At 32.3% G+C, this 23040-nt stretch overlaps 1 protein-coding gene across 1 annotated transcript in view; it reads left to right on the top strand.

Moving 5' to 3' along the window:
* The window catches only part of LOC126846397 (uncharacterized), an 80359-nt gene that overhangs the window by 47209 nt on the left and 10110 nt on the right, over positions 1-23040 (top strand). The window contains exons 2-4 of the mRNA XM_050585756.1: positions 11822-12030; positions 12499-12634; positions 12714-12847. Coding sequence (XP_050441713.1) covers positions 11822-12030; positions 12499-12634; positions 12714-12847 — 479 coding nt within the window. The remainder of the gene's footprint in view (positions 1-11821; positions 12031-12498; positions 12635-12713; positions 12848-23040) is intronic.

The raw sequence follows: 23040 nt of genomic DNA, 5'->3' as shown, positions 1-23040 counted from the left end.
CCGCGCAGATAAATGTACACATACGCACCGAACCAGCCATAGACAATAAAATAACGATATATACGATATATATTATCTTGTGGTTTTTTTTTTTTTATGACGTCCACCTTGGCCGTTGCATCTACCGCATCACTGACCGGTTGCGCAGAGGCCTTTTAAATCCTAGACCGGATTTATTCGATAGTGTGCGGCGATGTCGGCATTGTGCATCAACGGCCGGAAGCTTCATTTCCGGTCGCACATGGCGTAAAAGGTCGAGGGTTGGCGACGAGACACAACATAGTACACGTAGCTTGTGATTTTTCTCGTGTTATTTATTTCAGCCCCGGCGCGAAGCATACAAATATAAACGAAGAATATAAATCATATGAGAACTTGCTGATCAACGCCACCACCGCCTGGAATTATTTAGTAGCAAACGCACACGCGCTGCGAATGTTTCATGAACGTTTCCTCTCAGAAATGATTTATCAATGTCAATCAGTCAATTGGCTTTAACAATCAATTTACTTTATTTTAATTATTGATGAAACGTTCCTCGGCGGCGAACATGTACAAATAATAAAAACCCGGCCCCATTAACTATTGTTGTACTATTCTTGTACAGTAATATATATAGCGTCTACTACATTGATTGATTTTAAATCTCGTGCGTTTACACTTATGTCCAGAGTATACAATGTTGTGTAAGCCATATAATATACTTTTATACAACACTTTATAATATTAATTTAATATACATATTATAATACACAACAAAGATATGCTAAAGTTTAAGTGCAAAACTTTGATTAGCGATCTCAATATATTATAATATACTCTAATCTATTATTACCACGTTGATATTATAAACTAATATAAATTAATGAAATAAGAGTCAATATTGCATGACTACCTACCATTAATAACAAAAAAAATTATAACATGTTGAATTTTAAAGTCATTGCCATAATTTTTTCGAGGTTAATTTTTTTTCGATTCGTATAGCGGTAGTTATGAAATTATTTTAGATCTAAATCCAGATTTGAATACAAAAAAGATCAGCTCATAGTAAGACTATTAGGTACATAACTGGAAAAACTAAATTATGTAATTTTACTAGACTAAAAAAGAACACTTAACTAACATGTTGGTTAATGTTAAGTTTTTATAATTGATAAAAATTATTGTACCGCAGAGTAGTTTCTGCGCTGGTGTTATATTCTCTTTTGGAAGAGAGTATAGAGTACTAATGATGAGCATCCAAAACGATTTTTCTTTATAGTAGCAAATGCAACTGATTGGAAATTTTGAAGTTTTATTGTAACTTGTAAAAAAATCTTTGATAAATCGTCTATAATATGCTATGAGTGTAACAACGATTTAAATTGTTTAACTTAATATATTTTTAGAGATGATTTATACAATAATTAACTACTTCAATGTATAATATATAACATGGCTAGAGATATTTAACTTTTTATTGTTTATACTTTGAGCTGAGAATAATCTACTGAACATTTACAGTAGACTTCATGAATTGGGACTAAAATTGAAATATGAATCACATGCTTAAAGAAATAGTACAGCGATGAAAACATGTAATTTGGAGAACTAAGTCATATTTGTAGCAACAATTAAACGTATACGTATATGTCTATATCGTTTAAGTAATTCAAATGTCTAAGATAACGTATTATGTGCTACTCAGTACACAAAATTATCTCCGGAATATTTTGTACTTGATTTTATGTTAGCACTTAAATTGTATTTCTTTATTGTTGTCTCTTCTTGTTTTCTACTCACGTAGAAGCGTATTACATGCTTTATCTTTTTAACTTGTTTGTTTTAATTATAGTTTAAAGTTATCACTTAAAGTATTTTTGTTTAATGTCTTGGTAGTTGTTTGCCATTCCTACAGCGTTTTGTAAGAAAATCAAGGCTGCCAAAATTAGTAATAACAGCGTAGGGTTTATTTGTGTACTTCATTATATTAATTTACCAAATTTCAAAGGTATCGTAGTATAATAATTGTTTTCTTCTATATTGCATGAAATCTAAGAAAAACATAATCAATGTTTCGTCTACCAAGATAATGAATATTTGCAGTAGTTCACTTTGCCGTGAATTCTAATGTCATCTTATCATAGTAAAACTTGTTATAGCGAGTTCGTTTGGAAATTACTAATACAATTTTCGACGAATCGTAAACTGTCGTATATTATTGTCAAAGTTGTCTGTACACTGTTTTCCAAGTAGCGGTCGATATAAAGCACCGAGGTAATTTTAATTGAAAGCTTTTAGCTGTATAAAAGACGCGTAAATGTTCTAATTAAAATACAAACATTTCGGAATTTTTACTCAGAAAAAAAAGTTATTACCGTTGCAATTATTATAAAATGCATATCAGTAATGTCATTATATTAATTATCATAGAGTCGTATCCCCGGAGGAGAGATGACGTTTTATCGGGTAATTTTTGTTAAAGATAGGTTTTTCATAATATTAACGCTTAATAGCTGCGATTAACCGTCGCCAATGCTAAAAAGAGGTTTGCTCGTTCCGGTCCGCGGTACGGCTACCGTACTAATACGTAGGAGTGTACAAATAAAAATAATATTATCTAACGATTCGCATCACGAAACGGTACATCCAAAACGGTTATTATTTTCGCGCTACACACCATCGGCTATGGAATATAATAATATACACGTATGTGCGAAAGGAAACACAACACGGGCAATCGGAAGCGTAATAAAATTTTCACACACCGACGGCGGTGGCGGGCAAGACGCTTCGGGATGCCGCACACAGATATGCCCCGTCTATTCTTACCTCACCTGCGTCTTGTCCGTATCTGGTCGGTGAACGGACCAAGCGGAAGTGCTCCCCATGGCGGATACGGGCGGGGCGGCAGAGGTTTATTGTTATTCCGGTCGCGAGCCGCAAAGATCGCATAAAACCCAGGAGGGAGCCCGCTTTCCGCCCATCGCCCGGCCGCCGCTGCCATATCTCCCTTAGTCCCCCGCGCTCGTTCGGCGACGGCTAACGAACGGAATCGGCGGTGGCTGTGGGATTTGGCCCCGGGCTAATAAACACGTCTCCTATGTACTCGGCCGTGTACGACAGCCCCGGTGTTAAACCCGTCACGTGTTCATAGTAAGACTACCGCCACCATTAACCGTGAACCTCCCCCCCGAATTGCCGTTGTATTTGTTTTCTCACCTACTCGCCCACAGCCACGGGACAACAATTTCATTTCGACTACCGACAATGTTTATGCGCGTGTAATCCTTACCGCCGTCGATAAGCCTCGGTCACGCTGTTTTGCCTTGTGACTAATTTCATAGCACCGGTCGTATGGTAATAATTCGCTAATTTATGAACCGGTAAATATTCGGTTGCAGCCGAAAACCCCGCGCAATTAATCGGTTGCCGGGTAGGTACCGATTATACAGCCGAATACCGCACACTCCTATTGGGTAAAAAAAGATACAACGCACAAGAGGTACAGATGTCATGCATAGGAAATAATGCGATAATAGGAAGTAATCACATAAGCTATTGATAAGGAAATCGATGTATTTATAAACGTAGGAAATTTATACCAAAATTACTGAAAAGTTTGGAAGATGCTCTAAATTTTGTTTCAAATTACGACGATATTTTATCCTGCCAAAACGATAAAATAATCTATGTATGGAGTTAGGACAAGTTTTAAACGTCAACAATATCCACCTCGATTTTGCGATAGCTGCTCCTCATAATGCTGTACAAAAAACATTTAGTGGGGTACCAGAACCAGTACCACAAGGGAATTCAAAATATTGTCCGTTTTTAATTGAAAAACAAAAACAAGTTAGTTAATAGACACATTTGATCGTTTGAAATTTCTAGAAAACGTCGGCAATCAAGTATAGCCAAAAAAATTTTGATCATTTTTTTAAAAAAATTTTATTAAATTAAATTAACTAAAATTTTTCAATACATAAATTGTACCTAAAAAATGTTCTTTGAATAAATATATTTATATATATATATAAATCATAGTTTATACATCATTATTAATGTGCGGTTTTTGGATACAGCAATTTTAAAAAGTATGCGGTTTTGACCTACTAAATGTGTGCGGTTTTGCCCTGTATTTTATCACAAGTGTGCAGTTTTTAGAGTCAACTCCAATCGTATATTAAAAATAAAATTATACAATAGTTTTTTTGGGTACTACTTGTAGTATTTATAAGGTAATTTTTTGCTCTCACCCTTATGCCTGAAAATAATGTCTAATTTTGATTTTCAACAAATTGTAACCCCTAAATTTTTTATTTGATATTAATTATGTTTGTCAATTAAAAACAAAATATTTTCACTCTAATACTTATTTCGTCCGTTCAATACTTAAACGAGTAACAGCGTTTTGAAGTTTAGGGTTATTGAAAAAATATTGACGCCATTTAAGAGACACTATAATAATTTGCCAGTTACCACCACTTACTTAATACATTTATCTATATCTGTATCGACAGTCTATTGTCAATGCAACTTTTCTGATAATAAATAACAAATCATCACTCTGGCAGCATGGCCACGGCGCGGCGTCTACAAAACGGGCTTGTGATTATTTAATCAACCACTAACACTGTGTAAACGGTACCGCATTAATTTGGAAAAATCGCTCCTATATGACAAAATACAAATGGCTTATAACTCTTATAATACTTTACGGATACGAGAAATTGTTTGTATTTTAATAATATTTATTCGTGGATTTAATTTTTTCTATATACTATGGAATTAAATTAGTTTTTTTTTGTTTTACCAAGCTTATGCACATAATATTATAGTATATTAGTACCAACTAAAAAAGCACAATATTTAACCGCGGCAGTTGTAATAAAACATGTTTTTAAATATTAATCCATAAATCAATTACTCAGAATACAATATAGTATAGGATTATAATTGTTCATATAGTGAATAAAAAAAATCTCGTTAATTTTTCAGCACCATTCACGTCACTTTTTTTTAAATTAAAAAAATTGCTTTTCAAACTGATAATAATCAGTTTCGCAGGGAGTGGTAGGTAAACCTTTGGTTGACTGTGCGCTAATTAATTGGATTGTCCAATTAAAGAGGTCAGCGGGACTAATTTTTAAATAAAACGTGAGAAAAGATCATTATTAGTATATTAAGACCGTTGTTAAACGAATCCCCGCGCCACTGCCACCGAACGAATTACAATGTTAAGCTAATTACCTGTTGGCTGCTATTGTACAATCATATTTTACTATTTTACTGTATGTGAGTTCACTCGTTAAAATAACCAAGCCATTATTTGAGTAGATCTAATATAATTGTAAAATTAATTTTAATCGTTATTTTATTCACCGGCGCGTGTGATAAGTTATAAGATGGATTTATTATTTTGCCCCGGGACCAGAGTTAAAATGGGTTTATTTATTATTTGCCTCTCGAACAAAGCCTTTGAATGTTGCGCCGGCTAGCATTTTATTAATTCATTACACTCGGTTGAATGGACGCATGACGTACCATTTATAAATAAATCTAAAACGATTGTAAACACTGACTGATTGACAATATCGTTATATTAAATTATGTAGTTAATCATAGATACCGGACCTAATTGTTGGAAAATGATTTTGACGGGCACAACGCGTCTGTTTGTTTTAGCGCAATAGCATTGATTGCGGATTTTTTAATTTTATAGTCCAGATAATTGTTCATCGATCGCCCACTACAAAAATAAAAAAACATACACAAAGACTACACGATTTCAAAATAATTACATATGTACAATCGACATTTAAACTATTTTATCAAATTTAAGCAACATTTAAAAGTGTAATTCAAAGTTTTTGTTGATAACATCATCCGAAATTCAAATAATGTTACATATTTTTTTAGTTTTGTTGTATTGTACATACCCAAAACGATTATTTCCATATAATGTTGCATTCTGTTGAAATAATGCCAAGATGAAAAATAATATATTGTTTGCCAATATCATTGGTTCGTGGTATAATATAGTCAGTGACTCCAAACACAATTTTCAGGTTAGGTTATCGCATTACAGTTAAAAGTATTGACAGTTATTTCAATTCAACGGCTGTTGCTAATCGCCCAAATGGCATTTTCAAAGCCATGCCGCCGAAGTTAATTGTAGCTAGGCTATACTTTAAACGTTTGTCAGCTATAATGGTTTTCAAAATGGTTAGAAAGGGATAATGGATTTCCCTTTAGAGCTTAAAAAAATGTATTAAAAGTGTTGAAAGCACGCAGCAGCGTGAAAGTCATTCCCAGTCCCCAAACACTTTTCATTGACGATCAATGCTAGGCAGGTCAAGGGATTATACACGGACCAATGGGGATAGTATATAATATAATAGCGAATAAGGTGCTTTCCATACTGTACACGTCACGAGATGTAGTTTAATCTTTGTTTGCGACCCCGAAGCTAACACAAAATGTCAAACTTTTTCTTTGAAGATTATTTATATATATTTTTTTTTTCATGTGAGAATCAAGTATGAACACATGGGTTAACCAAATTAAATAACTAAAAACATGTGTAATACCATTAAGTATAACACTACTTGATCGTAATTTTGAAAAATTGCCTTTGGCTAAAACAGTTTGGATAAATTATCAATTTGAAACTGAACAATGATAACATCTGACAACGACTAGCTTTAGGGTAGTTTTTTTTTATAAAATTAATGTGATTAGATCACTTAAACTAAAGTTTTGTTATGTAAACAGTACATCTGTGTAAAATGTATTGGGGGAATAATACTTTATATTAACACTCCTCGTAGACTTACATCTAATGAACTTAACGTTTATCTTTTATTGACTTTCACACCACAAAAGGCTTAGTTATAATTTAAATAGTTTGTTAATTTGTATACATGTTTATTTTACATAATATAGTTGATCATTTTCACTTATATAACATTTAACTTTTGAAGTACAGCAAGTAAGTAAATAAGGTAGCTATTTAAAAATGTAAGCATTTTACATTGCGAATGAAACAAACAGTTTAACTAGAATATTTGTATGTGCTATTAATAAAACAACTGGTTTTAGCTAGAAGCAATATTTACTCAACTAAGTCAGTCGACCCTTTCTATAATATAATAAAGCATTAAACTTTGATACATCCGTTCGTTATCAAAGGTGCATGGGCTCTTGCCGGTAATTAATGTGGGTTCCAAAGTTAATACTACAGCGGGGCTAGATCATCAGTTTTAACTAGCTAATTGCAGTCTTGGTCTACAGAGTGGTTAATGGGATATATGTATATATATTGGTGTTAGCTTGATATGCTATTCGACCCCAGGCAAAAGTTTAAATGTATCTCTCCCTTTTGATCCCTGGCTTTTGTGTTAACTAATCCGGTGTTGTAAACTATTATTAATTCAATCAAGCCCTCGCTTCGACTGACCGCTCAGAAATCAGTTTTCTGCGATACCGTATACATACGTGTGTGGTGTGTGTTCACCAAAAACCTAGAGGTCATTCAATTACACTTTTGCACATAATCGAATCGACATGAGTTTTTAAGATTTACAACACGTTTGTTTCCCAAAAAAAAATATGATTTTTTTTTAGCAGAGATTTTTGTGTCTCACTCGCTGTTTTTTTATCACTGTTCAGATACAACACTTATTAGTGTTTATTTTTTTTTTAAGAATAACGACATGAATATGAAAGGAGCGGGGTGAACACGTAAAAGGGTTTCTCCGGCAAAGAACAATAACACAAAAGCCACCGAAACGTTGCGCCGCCACCGCAGGACAACAGGATAACGTTCCCACGAGGGTCCTTATGGAACTTTTATTTTCCCCGAGTCGATATAATCTTTTTGATTTAGTTTTATCGGCGTGACGACTCTGTCGTTTGAACGGCGAGGGTACAGGGAAAAAAACATAGATGGTAGATTTTTCTTACACAGCTGTTTTTACCGAATATAGTGTAGGCTTGCAGGAAAGAAACGACACACACGCACACACACATATACATTATACACACTAGGTTTTTTTCTATCTCTCTCATACGGGGAATTCCACTGTGCGCAGTGTATATATACTTATACACGGATGTCCCACGGGTTTTCACATGCTCGCGTTTGAGCAATAAACATTTCGTATGCGCTTTGAATTTTAATATCATATTTATCTTATTCGCTCTCTTTTCTACCACATCCCCCCGTCCACAGTAGCTCGTTATCTCGTCACAATAATAATTATAAAAGGTAACCCTAAGTGCACTCGAGTGTTTTAATTGATCGCTGATCTAAGTCGCCCACTCTTTTTCGGAAGAACCGTTCGAACGTAAATGCATTATTATAAATAATTAATAATTATTACATACACTGTATGGTAACCGTTTTAATGTAAACTATTGTGGACAGTTTATGACACGTCGTTAAGTATGTTATCTCTATTAAGTACTCGAATATAGTAATACTATTATAGAAATCCATACTACGGCGTTAACAATTAAAACATCATAACGTTAAAACACATCAAACAATAGCTTTATAACATTAAAGATACGTGCATTAAGTTCTCTCGGGTATAATATTGAGTATCAAACTTTCATGTTTTTGTTCTGTTACTCAAAACCACTTATATTAGCAAAGCCAACGCGAAACGACAAGTCGGCTATGTTAAATAGCTATAACACAATCTATACGGCTTTACCGTGGAATAAATTAGTTAAGTAGGAGAAAAGGCTTCTGGCTAAAGACTCTAAATTAGTCTCAGACGATAATCCCGTTCGATACAAAGTTTCACACGAAGACATTATCTTTTGCCGTCCAGCTTGACAAGCTCTGCGCTAAGAAAGTTTTTGGATGGCCCCTAATGGAAAATTCAATCGCTCTTGTCTGCTCGTCATCATCCACTCCATTGCTCTGCCAAATTTTCCGGATCAGCTCATCCCAACGACTTTCCAATAATACTACGGCCATAATCAATTTCCTTTTGAAATATCCACGTAACATACATTGTTATTGCAATTTTTGTACATTGCAAATAACAATAAACCGCACACATACAGTTGGAACGTTGTTTAATTGAAGTATTCAGCAAATCTTTTTTTTTTAATTTATGACTGACAAGTAGGTAATTGTATTATTTTCCCATTAAACGACATATTATTAAAGTTTAGATAGGCGTTATCAACACATCATTGTGTACATTTACATTTAGTAATATCACCTGGTTAACACACGGTAGAATAATCAATTTTAGGGTTTAAAGAAAAAATTAGTGATAAGGTATAATAGTGAATGGATTTTGAGTACAGATGACACGGTTCATAGACGGAATTTATATGATTGGAAAGAGCAAAAAGATAAGAGTTGAAAAAAGAATATGTTACAAACAAATCAACTAAAATTACTAAAATACTGTATTTAGAAAACAACAGCTAAGACAAATTATAATTATATAAAATATAATTGTATAAAATAAGAAGATGGAAACACTAATTAATTTTACTCATTATCTAGATAGCAAAGTATTATAGCTAGTGTTCTATACAAATGCAAGGCTATTCACTGCAATCGCCGACAGTGTGGATGCCATGAAAGCACTTAACAAATATTTGTATGAAAACTGACATTTTATGAAGCAGAGTAATGAACAATAGCTTTATACGAATGGATAATGCTAGAATAAAAATATATTAAGCGGATAATTATTATAATTGAGTAGTATAATTTATTTAATAGACGAAAAAATACTCAACGGTATTGTTTAAACAAGTATAAATTAAAAATAATTTTAAGGGGAAAATAAATATAAGCTAAGTGTCGTCTGGAAAAGTCAATATTTTATCAGACAATTTTGTAATATAAAATAAAGTAGGTATGTAATGGATGAAGTAGAAAAATGATTTAGCCATCAAACAAATTTAAAAGTCGTTCAAAAAATGTTTACACATCGAAAATAAATATACTGAACCATTTGTTGGAGAGTTTTTTAAAACATAATAAATGCAAAAAGTAGGAGTAGTCTAAATGTGTTTTAGTAGAAAAATTATATAGAACACGCATAGTAGTTTCAATTTGTATAATTAAAAAAAAATAAGCTAATAAATGTTTAAAAAAATACATTTACTCAGTGAACACAAATAAAAAATACCAATGACCTTTATAGTTGATTGTACCTACTAGGTAAATTTGTCTATTTAATAATATTCAACTGTACATAAATTATAGTATTTGAAACTGTCAATATATGACAGTTAAACATATTTGTAATACATTTTATTCATTATAATTTTTATGATGTTTGGTATTAGTTTTAGGGTATAATTTCTGGCGTATAACGATTTTTATTTGAATTATAGCCATATTGACTGTGAAAAATGACTTTAAGGTAACGGGGATGACACCTCGTAGAGTGATCGGATATTAATAATCATTTTTTAGTTTGCAAAGGAAAAATTCCCACAAAACGGCATTGACCTCTGGTTTTTATAAAATTATCAATTATAAAAAAAAAAAAAAAATGAACATAAAATATTCAATTTAATTAAACTGCCTTACATTAAATGGCGTTGCCTTGTTAACATTTTTTATCTTTGAAACAAAATAAAAATGATTAAAACTCGACCATTCTACGTGAGCCATTATCCCTGTTTGTAAATGACATTTATTAAACAATGTTCATTTCCACTTTAAGATTTTTTTTTTACGGTATTAGTAATATGCATACTAAATATTATACTGTGTAAGTTGTACCACAATTTGTATTGTTTCTGAAGTGGCTGAAGTACATTTATATTCGATTATATACGTAGATAAATTGATAACTTTTAGTATAGGTTCATTTTAAATTCAACGATTAAACGATCGTTATATTGCTCAAAACGTCAAACGCTAATAATAATAGCAAATAAATAAACTCAAACGCAAATGTTTTAATGAAAAATAAACAATAGTCCGATTTAAATTACTCGATCAATTATTGGGATTATTATCAAATATTCCCTCTAACATTGTAGGTTAATCTGACCAAGTTTATCATTCAACTATTTGTTTATCCTCGACACAGTGGCGCATTTATTGTATAATAAATTAAAAATATACACTAAATTGATATTAAATTTATTATTAACGAAAGAAAAGAAAAAACAAAATTTTATACCTAAATACTAACAAATCACTTATGATATACTGTATATCACTATCAATGTAAATAATATAATATTATACTTAAATAAAATATCTTTTTTTGATATTTGTAAATCCATCTATAACATCTCATGAATAGATATATTTACTGTATGATGGATGGTTAGCAAAGTTAAGTCGGTTAGGCGATCTTAGCCCATTTCCATTCTCACGAATGTTTTTAACCTATTTAACAGTATAATAAAAAAATGCAAATTTCACTATTTATTCTAATTAAGGATTTGCGATAAGCCTGATATAAAGAGATTAATAATTATTTATAGTAAAGGAAAACTCGAATGTCAGAATTGGAGTAACAAAGGAGAAGGAGTTGAGGAACAGCTAGTTATAAGTTAATTAAAAACTAACTATCCAAACTTAACTTTATGCATTGTTACACAAGGCCAAATTCGTGCAATTGAAGATTTGGGGGCATCAAACTAGACCAGACTGATTAAAACCAACAAATAAAAAAAAGCATTTGCTTTAAAGCAGTTAATAGATAAACACCTACCATTACGACCGTGTAAAGCGGTTACGTTAAATTGCCCGAATCGTCCCCGATATTTTCCACAATATTACAAAACATAATAGACAATTCGTTTGATTTAATATTATTTTATTTCATTTTTTTAGCCGGCAAAGGAGTGTTGAAACTGTTAAAATTAGACGTACCCCGTTGGGTGGACCTCAGAAGTTCAGCTACACTCAACTGCCATTTCGACACCGGCGGCGACAGCTTGTATTCCGTCAAATGGTACAAAGATGAACACGAGTTCTTCCGGTATACACCCGAGCTAAACCCGAAGACGTTGGTTTTCGGTTTGGACGGCATTCACGTGGACGTGAGTGAAGTGTTTTTTTTTTTTTTTTTAAATGATAACATTATATTCGATGGGTTGTGTTCTCCGGCGCGGCGGGCAGGGCAAACAGACTCTATAGCTGTTAACATAGTGCGAGACATGCTAAAAAATTACGACAAAACTTTTCTCGCGTGCTTAGGGCGGCTCGGTTAGGCGGGAGAAAGCGAAAGATAGCGTTTGCCATTGTCGTTTAAACGAGAGATGAAACAATGAATGTTTCATACTTCCAGTGTGTATACATAACATTTTTGAACCGAAAGTTTTCGACATCATATAACCACAGAAATATTACCGTATCCCGTCACGTTTATTGCAATTTATGTGCACGAATTTTTACACTGAACAGCGAAACGGCAAACACAAACGAACCTAGTGCGAGCTACTAGAAATGTTCGGAAAACGTCGCGTTTGTCTCGCGTCGCTCATAGTTTGGGTTGATCTGTGTTACAGGAAGAAAAATCATCGGCCAACACGGTCGTCTTGTATCCTTTGACGAGGAACAGCAATGGCAACTACAAGTGCGAAGTATCCACGGACGCTCCGAATTTCCCCACGGTAGTCGAAGAATCAAATTTGACGGTCATAGGTAATAAAACAGGCAACTGCCGTTGTGGAACTCCAAGTTAATTTTGTCGGTATTTTCTTTGGTTTTTTTTCTTACACAGCGTTACCAGAAGACGGGCCCAGACTAGATGGCGTCCGGGACTATTACAATATAGGTGAATATTTAGAAGCCAACTGCAGTGCCATAATGACATATCCTGCTGCCACCGTGACTTGGTTCGTCAACGGAATAGAGGTAAGTCCGGCGGTTTTATTTTCCATCACGGCCGTATTGGAGATTTGTCAACACGGCGAGCGCACAGTTTCGCCGAGAAAACAAAACACTATAACAAAGTCTTATACACTATATAGAGTGTGTGCGACCCGGGTTTGGCCATTACTTATTGCCGCACAGAATACAGTGTGCGTTCGCCGAAAAACTTTCCACGTTATAAGCTCAATAAAACGTATTTCGAGAAGTCTTAAACGCGAGTTTTAATAACGGGGTTAGGTTTAAAACTCGTTCGGACACATTCCGTTTACACGTTTCAGTGACCATCAATCGTTCGTAATAGAAAAAGTTCATCGATCGAGCTTTTAATACATAATAATACCTCTCTTAAAGTATATTGCTCAACATATCGTGGAATACAATAGCCCGTAAGCTAATAATGCGATTATTCTCATTTCAGCCAGTCAGCGGATTATTACACTTAGACATTTAATCGACTCGTTTACACCCCCCCCCCTCCCCCGTATTGTATCTATACTTGTTCGACAAACAGCGCGTTTTAAAAGAATGTCGTCGGGTAGACGTCCAGACAAATTATAACAATTATTTACACGCTCTAAAAACAATTACGTCTACTAATGCATTTAGTTGAATCGTTAACAACCCCCCCCCCCCCACCTCTCCGAACAATCGTTATCGTTTTGGTAATTAGTGATCTAGGGTATTTAATCTGTGTACACACACTATGCCTAAACAACAGAAAACGCTATAATGAAATAGTTATCTATACACTAATGGGAATCCCGAGTATGATTTCAGAGCCACTCGAGCCTGTTTTTGTAGTAGTTGTTTTTTTAAATTTGTATTGTATAATGTATCTTAATACGTCTACTTTATTTTGCTAAAGTCCTACTTGGTTGGATATACTGTTATGTACAATATTGCATGTCATGTGGTGTATAAATTTCACGTCCCTTTACAAGTAATCAATCTTGATGCGTTTACACAGCTATTTCTATTTTCTGTTCAAGAATATTATTGTCCGTTCGAGTATCATAACGAGGGCATGTACAGGGTGTACCTTAATTAAATACCGCAATATATTGTTACTTGTTAGGTACATAATATGTCATAGCTTATGCATTGGACAGATAATTTAAAAATTTAATTGATGTCATATTTTGGACTAAAATATGGATTCTAAGATATGAGAAATTAGAAATTCTGGGTTTCAAGTACCGTAGTAGTGTTATTATTATATTTACACGATTATTTCGTTATCAGGCGAAATTGTGTATATTTTGTTCCTATATGGGATATTAATAATAATTATTATTAAATATCAACAAACAATGGATAATGCAATTAGGAAACGCGCTTATAAATGGTGGCATGCAATTCGAATGTTTACTGGAAAATGTATTTTAATTTGCATGCAGTTTAGAACAGTAGTTAATCACACGAGTCAAATATTATTATGCAGACCACATACGACATGATACCCATGTAAGCTATATAGCTTACATTACTAGAAATGGACTAAGCTATCTTAATACAAACTACGAAGACCGCACAACGCACAACAAAAAGTCATTTCAATTATAAATGTAAATTTTGCGTTGGCTAGAATCTATTTTTTTTTTGTTTCCTTATTGTTAGTTCAAACGTAAAATAATCAACTATTTCTTTGGTAGATATTACGGATATAATATTTTTGTCTAACCATTCTTGTAAGTACTTTATCAGTGTTTTACCAATATATTACAACATACCCCCCCCCCCATATTAACGTATTTAATTGGTCCAGCCTTAGGAATCCGACTTTCATTTAAAAATTACTGTTTTTTGTAATTAAATTAATTCAGTTTGCAATTTTATCAATACTAAAAGCCAATGTTTTTACATAAAAAAATGTTAAAATATATTTCCTATAAAACTTGGAAAAGTCGTCTAAGAACTCGTATATCATTACACAATAGAAATCGGACCGTCCTAAGTAGTCGAAATTTTGTCTGGCTTTTTGGTAAAAAATGTCAAAAAAACAGACCGCATGTATCCCCTTAATGAAAAATTTAACCAGAAAAATCAATTGATGACTTGGTAATTTGTTTCCTTTACTATATTAAAACAATACAATTTATAAGGTAAAAATAATAACTTTTCTATTGATATATCTTTTGAAGAAGTTTACAAAGTAAAAAAAAAAAAAACCTTACTAGACATAAAAAAAAAGTAGACTAAAAACTACAACATGGTAAATAAATTGTTGTGTTCGATCGTTTACGTTTTTATTTTCAATTTTTCTTTTTGCGCCCTTTAATGATGTCTTTCGTCTTTTCCTTGTACGCACGACTGGTTCACAATAATTCTCATGAAGCAATTATTTTAATCAGCACTTTTCTTCCGGCTATGCGACGTGATTGTGCAAACAACATTTCACAGCTGAAATGGTCTTCCTTCAATTTAGATTGTATCTCTTTTAGCTCCGTTATACGTTGATTCGTGTGAATTGTTCGGATACTGCTATCACCTCTAACCTTTTCTTGTATTCAACAAGCAAACACTTCTACTTGTCATACTTACAAATGCGCTAAAATTGCATCATGAATACAATATAATAAACAATTGTCACTTTTAATTGAAGGTCGAAGTCTGCAATAATTGTTGTGTAACAATCACAAGAGTATAATATTGATTAAACTAAGAATGCATCTTCGAAAATGACAGAAATTATTATTGTGATGACTGAAGGTTAGTAAAAAAATATATGAAAGGAATCATAGCCATGGGAATATGAAACTATAACATAATACCTATATATTTATATTTCTTTAAATGTTCGAAAATACCGTTTGCTACTTTATCATAAGTATAATATAGTGTATACTGTATGCAATAACAAATTTCAAATAAAGCAATAGCATATATTATATGTAAACCGTTAACCGTTAGTATTATTTGTGACCCTCGAAGAAAAAGTTTAAATACAAAAAGAGACGGGAAACATTAAAGTATCCGTATTTCAAATATTTAAAGTCCCAAACAGATGAACTAATCGAAAACAGTTTATTTAACCAAAAAAGTTCCTTATTCTGTGAAGTTGATACGGTGTATTTTCTAATATCGGCCAGCCGGATACATTTTAAAGCAAAAAAAGGTATTATTTACAAAAGGAATCCACTTTGCATATCAATCCGATGAAAGTAGAATACAAAAAAACTCTACGCAAAAGAAAATCGGTAACCCAACGATTTATTTCAGAATTATTTAGTCGTTTTCTCCTTGTGACTCGAGCTGAGGTTGACTTGATACCTAAACTTGGTGATTTATTGAAGGCGTGAGATAAAGACAATTCTTTTTTTTTTTTTTAATGTGACCGCCGTAGTCTAGCATTTGCCAGAGAAAACATAAATATCGTATTTTTAATATTACTGTAACAAAAAAAGTAATATAGTCCGAAATAAAATAAATATAATAGAAATTTAATGGTACTATAATGATAACTCTTAGGGTATTAAATGAAGGGTCTAAAAAATATTGACCTATTAATATTATAGTTTTTAAGCAACAAATGATAAATAAACTAACGTACAAGTATGATTTTCTATTTTTGTAAATTGATAAACCTATGTTATTCTGCAACCTATCTATTTATCCCCAATGGATTTCTATATCTCTAAAAATGAATTTACTGATTTTACCTATTATTGTTAGTGAACGATTTTGTAATATTTTACTATTTTGCGTTTCCCATTTAATTTCTATTATTGCCAGTTTTGATGGCATAGGTCAGATGAAAAAAATATATATACAATATGTTATTATTATTTCAACGCAATCAAGTATCAAGCAAACTATATTGTACTATCTCACGAAACAAATTGGCCGAGCAATTTAAATATTTACTTGCCAATTGATGTACAGGTAAAATAAACTTTAACGAGTCGAGATTTGAATTTTCGTTATTATGAATAAGTATTTGAATTGTAAATCGTAACAAACTTTATAGTCTTCTTATTTATCCGGGCAAGACAAAACTTATTTTCTGATAAACATGCAAATATAAAAAGTTTGTTTCATAAAACATATTATTCGTAAGAGAAAAAAAAGACCGAGCCAGTGGTCTGAAAAAAAGTTGAAAAATTTCAAATCTGTCTCTACGTTTAATGAAAAACTGAAAATGTATCACGGCGAATAAAAAATTACCATAAGAAATGACTGTGGGGAAATAAATGGTTTGCGTGCGACGTACACATATCATTCGTCATACTCATCGAATTACCTTATAGCCCGAGGAAACGTTGAATTTCCACCCTGGCAGGGGGAAAATATCTTTTTAGTTTTATTTCAATTTTATTTTACTACATTATTCGTGCTGGCAATATCATATTCGTCAAATTCAACGCGACGTGCGCCTCGCATTATTTTCCAGCGCACCTTGCCACTTCTGTCCAATCATTCGTATTGTCAAAATATAATAGGTTATTTTAAACCCCCCGCAAATTAATTTTATCGATTCACTTTCAGTTGCAAGTTTGCGTTTGCTGTTATTCCAAAAACTCGTCTCCGACAGATAGGTATTTATAATAATAATAATAATAATACGAATTTGGATAAGTGAAAGGTACTCTGTATAGCGTTATTCAATTACTGATAATTACAAGCGGCGCTTAAAGACCAAATACAGTCCCTTTAGAGTTAAATTACTTAACGTTAAGTACAATATTCCGCGGCCACTCTAATAATTTACCGACCCTCGAATGGCCGACCGAGAAAATACTTCAAGGCGACAGAAACTTTGATAAAATAATGTTGTTTCTCTCGGTGCTTTCATCCCATCAAATCAATACTTATCGTAGCGTAAGTACTTCAATAAACTTAACTCATCAGCTCAAACTCATCAGCAGAAATCTTAGTAGAACACTGTGATTGGCCCAAACGCGGTTTATGGAACCAATAAAATGTCGAGGGAGCCAGTGTTATCATTAAATGCAATTTAAATATTAATTAAATTTTACTTAAAATTAATAGGTATTATTCAATATGTAACTACACCAGTTTGTGATCTAAGCAGTCCTGAAAAATATTTTGAAGAAAAATTGATCTGTGTCTTTAAGAACGAGCACATGCATAAGTTTCTTTCTCTGATTATTCATACCCTCTGGGGAGGATGAATTTAACGGTAGAGCAACAAGCAACTGTAATCCCAAACTAAAAAAAAAAAATGGATAATCCCGTCTAAGCCGATTGGATAGAGAAATACAAAGTTTATCTTGTAGAAATATATTTCATAATTTATTGGTTATTATATTAAAGCGCAACAGTCGCATAATCATAATATGCTTTTTTCAACTAAACAATGAAGAATAAAACTTAGTTGCGATAATACATTTTAATACTTGCAGACAATTTTTTGAAGATCGACCGCCAAATGCCCTCAGTCTTATGACCTGCGGATAAAAATTATTGTGTAATATATATATATATTTGTTTATGCATTTTTCGATACTTATAGGATATCGAATTTTTATAGTCGGTATGAAATGGCAGCGCGCACAATTGCGTTTCTCCAGAATAATATAACCCAATAAAAGTTTATACGACTGTCGAGGTCTCTCTTTTTCGCCGTGTGAATTTATAGTTGAAGCAATAACATTAACTCGATTATAAAAAAAAAAACAAAAACAATGAAGATTTACAAGCACCATATGGAGAAAAATCCCATTTTGATGAAACGAGACCCTTCCATAGGTGTGCACTATGCGAGAATCTCTTCAACGTTATTGCCGTGTAAGAAACACAATACCGTGTCATGCAGAACAAGTTTTTACTGAGGAAATAACTTGAATTTAAACTTGGTTGACAAAAACACTTTGTAAGCCATAAAATATACTATATTCACAATGTATTTACGTGTTTGTCAGTCCGTTACGATTTATCTTTGATAAATTTATAAGTGAAGTTGTATATATTCACGTTATGACTTATGAAAATAACAATTTTAATTTTAACATAATGTTGTATCATTATTATCGTTATTATAAAAAAACCTGTTCGAGTCAATTTTATATTCTTACTTTATCACAATCATTTGTTATTGCTTATTATTGATGGGTATCTGAAATTCCAGATTTTTAAAAAAAAAAACGCTATTTAAGCCACTTAAAGTTTTTGTAAATATTACCATAAAATGGGTTAATTTATTCATTCAATATAAAAAAAAAAAAAACGTTTTAAATCAATTCAAATCGGGGCTTTGAGATGACTCTTCGAAATCATTATATATTTTATGTTGACATACGATTCAACTGTTTTTGTACAAAGACAAAATTTAGTCATTGAAACCAACTTTTGTGGACCCTATTTCGTTTCAAGATTACTTTTAAAACTAAAATGGTCACAAATTGACATTCAGTATTGTACTTTATTACACGGCCGCACTCAACTATTTTAAACTCTGTAAAAAACTTTACAACATAACCATAAAAGTATATGAACCATTAAACATTGATTGACTGTGTTAAAAGTCTTCACAGAATTTTGACTCTATTATTTAACAACATTGTGTATTCGTGTAGACAAACAATATTCAATTCATTATATTATAAGAGTTGAAAATTCCAGATAAAAAAAAAATAACAATCAGTGGCTTTTCTGTTCTTATTTTTGTAGAAGATATAAGGTTCATTATAATTACTGCAATATATCCGTTGTTTTAAATACCTATTAATTTAATATCGAGACAGTTTTAACCGGCGGCTCTTACTACTTAGTGTCTTGTACGATTTAATAGTATAGAACTAAATCTAAGACTTTACAGGCAGTTTGATATTGTGAAACAGTAAGAAAAGACAAAAAAAAGAAAGTAAAATCAGCATACAAATTTACCAAAAAAAAAAACCTTTCTTAGAATTAGATTATAAAAGATTACACATAACTTGTTACAAAACTATTTCGAAATTTTGATAATAACAAATAAAATAAACAATAAAAAGTAAAAAGTGTTGACTTTTAATGAAGTTAATTACATGGATCTGAACTAAAACGATAACAAATCTTTGACAAGTCTGATTTTTAATATATCTAAAATTTAATTAAATATTTAACATTATAATTATTTTCTTAACATTTTTATATTAGTCATAGTTTTTTTTTCGCAAGTAGTTTTTTTAAAAATCAGATAAGTAATTTCCTTTAAAGTGTTTTATCCTCTTTCAGTTTTATGGTAGATGTTTCTCTTTTAAAACTATAATGGAGTTAATAAAACAATGCCTTGGCAATCGAGTAGGGAAGAACGCTAGAAAAATGTAAGTGTAATGTTCTCCTCAGAGATTTTTCGTTATGAGTTGTATGGTTGTAATCTAAATGGCTACACTAATGGATATCCAATAATGTAAGTAGTATCAACTAACATAGAAATGCATAAAATGTAATAACATAATTGTTGAGTAATGTTAATAACATTAGATTTTCTAAATGCTATGCTTATAACTATGTATTAAATTAAAATATACAATGTTTAATATTGTGATTATAATAATATAACGTCTTATTAGTTTTATAGCACATTCATTCGATATAAGTAAAATTGTATCCAATAACAAAATAATGTATTAATAATAAAGTACTTGTAAATAATCGCAACACCTTATCTTTTAAGTATTTTTTTTTTTTTTTTTGAATCGTCGGTTTGAAAAATAAACCTATCAAAACAATAACTAAGCGGGTTACTAGCAGTTATATTATTTATTTCTTGAAGTTTTCACGACAATACCTTGTAGATTTTGAAGTTTATAGGATTATATAAAAATAGTTATGGCGAAGAATGTCATAAAAATTCGGTCACGCGAAACGTGAAAGTATAATAATGTTATTAATAAATGAAGTGAGATGATTTTATGGCGGAAGCGAGTTGTTGTATTAATATTTTATTATTACACGCCCAAAAAAAAGTTTGGTTGAAAAAACATCAATTACCAACAAACCAAAGATATTTCACATGAATTACTGTAAAACGCGTTTATTGTTCTAAAACCATGAAAAATATAAGTATACTTAGTGTATTACTTAACTTTTTTTTATTCGAAAAACACTTTTTTATAATCGGTTTAGAGAAACAGATTAAATAACGTAACGTTTTACTCGATTTGTTTGGAACAAATCAGTTGAATTTTTTATTATTGTTATGAGGTATGCAACGAACAATATAAATAATTTATTGTTGATCGACGGCCCTTCATTCTTACAAAATAATGTACACGATAGCTTGTTGAACGTATAACTTTAGCGCAAAGCAAGTGGTTTTGACACATAGAATTGTTTTTGCTCTCAATCCACCAGACGACAAATGCCAGTAATATTATACCAAACGGTGAGTAATGAACGTTTTACTTAAACTTGGTCTCTTTGTAGATGACTGACGAAATAAAACTGTTGTGTACTTTACTTTTTTTCTGTGTTGAATAGAGGATTATGATTTGTCGATGGCACCCACTGAGCTGAATAATATTTTGTAATTTATTTTTGTGTATTTACAGATGAAATATTTGGTTCGTAAAGACGTATATTAGATGGAAAATAAAATAAGACAACAACCAGATAAAAACCATAAAATAATAAATGTCGAGCTCGAGTTTTACATAAAAATGTCTTATTTATTTCACTTCAATTTTTTAAAATTTCTTTTTACTTTTAACTACATAAATTATTGAAATAGTTAAACACAGTTTTGAAGAAAAAATAAGTAATACATCACTGCGACATTTTCATCGTCTCTTTTTTCATAACGTAACGTTTTTGTTACAAACACATTAAATTTTGGGTACAATTCTTAATTTAATTGTTACTTATTGTAAACGTATGGTATAAAATGTATAATTATTATTATTGCTTAAACAATGATATATGGCACAGACGACTTAATGAAACGAAAAACGCCCGAATCGTGTAATTATTTCGATAAATTATATCGCTTATAATGTTTCAACAACAACGAAATTCCAATAAATAAGTACTTATCATAATAATATTAACAGTAATAATATTATTTGTGTCGAACAGACGTTGTTTTCTTTGTGCCCGATAACCCCTTAATATTTCTTTCGGTCCTACGCGAAAACCGTACATACTTTTCGGGAAATTTTATTTTGTCACACGCTTGCCATACGTATATGTATGGGTTTGTTCGATAAAGACATATATTATTATTGTTATTATTATTCGGAATGAATGGCCATCGGTAAACAGCTGTAAAAAGCGCACCCGAAGATCTCACTCGCCGCACCGTATATATATATAGCGGACAGGCAATACGATTTTTCCATACCCGACCGACTACTATTACCCAAGATCTGTGTGTGGGGGGGGGGGGGGTGCAAATGGAAGTAGTGTGGACGATCGACGGTGGAAATCTTGTGTGGATAGCGTTTGCAAGAGATTCGCCAGATCGGTAGACACAAAGCGAAAGAGGGCAGGGGGTTTTGTCTGAGGATAAAAACCAACGTGTAGCCGTTGACTTTGCGCGCTTTCGAATCGGCGCGTTGCCGCCTGATCCATTAGCACAGTGGCACCGCCTTTTGTTCGGATAACGTGTGCAAGCATCGCACGAAAGCCCTATAAAACGTATAAACGCACTTTGCCAGAAATGCCGAACAACAATTAAATGTTGTTTGTCGATGCCGGCCGACCGTGTGTAAAACACTTTCTATAGACTCCGGCAATAAGAACACAGCGTAGCGCCGTTCCGGTCGGGTAAATGGAAGCAGGCGCACGCGTCGTACTTCAACCGGCATGGACACGTGTGCAGTGTATAGTTTCTTCTAGTGTGTGCCTACTAGAATGAATAATAATAATCGCACTCTATCCACGGTATCCATCGACCACGACAAAAGTTTCAAAAAAATAACAACGACTTATTCGAGTCGTAAACACGATTGTGTTTGTGACGAGCGCTGCCGTTGTCGCTACTCGCAGATGCGCGACATCCAACTACTTTAAAAAAAAACCTTGACCGCAGGATTGTTTTTTTTTTTTTGTGCGTATAAAATATGTTAAAATACACGTTTAGGTTATATGTCATAGAATAAGAACGTTTAAAAACAATTGATCACTCCAATATACCACTCGCATGTGTAATGAGAGTAAATCATATCTATATATATATATATAAATGAATATCTGTTTGTGCTTTATGCATTAGTACACCGTTCGTCCAGACG

The sequence above is a fragment of the Adelges cooleyi genome, unplaced genomic scaffold, assembly GCF_023614345.1.
Source record: "Adelges cooleyi isolate 19-005CV unplaced genomic scaffold, UGA_ACOO_1.1 ACOO_flye_CR_arks_rails_tigmint_CR_PRNA_9, whole genome shotgun sequence".
NCBI lineage: Eukaryota > Metazoa > Arthropoda > Insecta > Hemiptera > Adelgidae > Adelges > Adelges cooleyi.
Note: the sequence above shows the minus strand (reverse complement) of the source record. Positions and strands in the feature narration are given on the sequence as shown.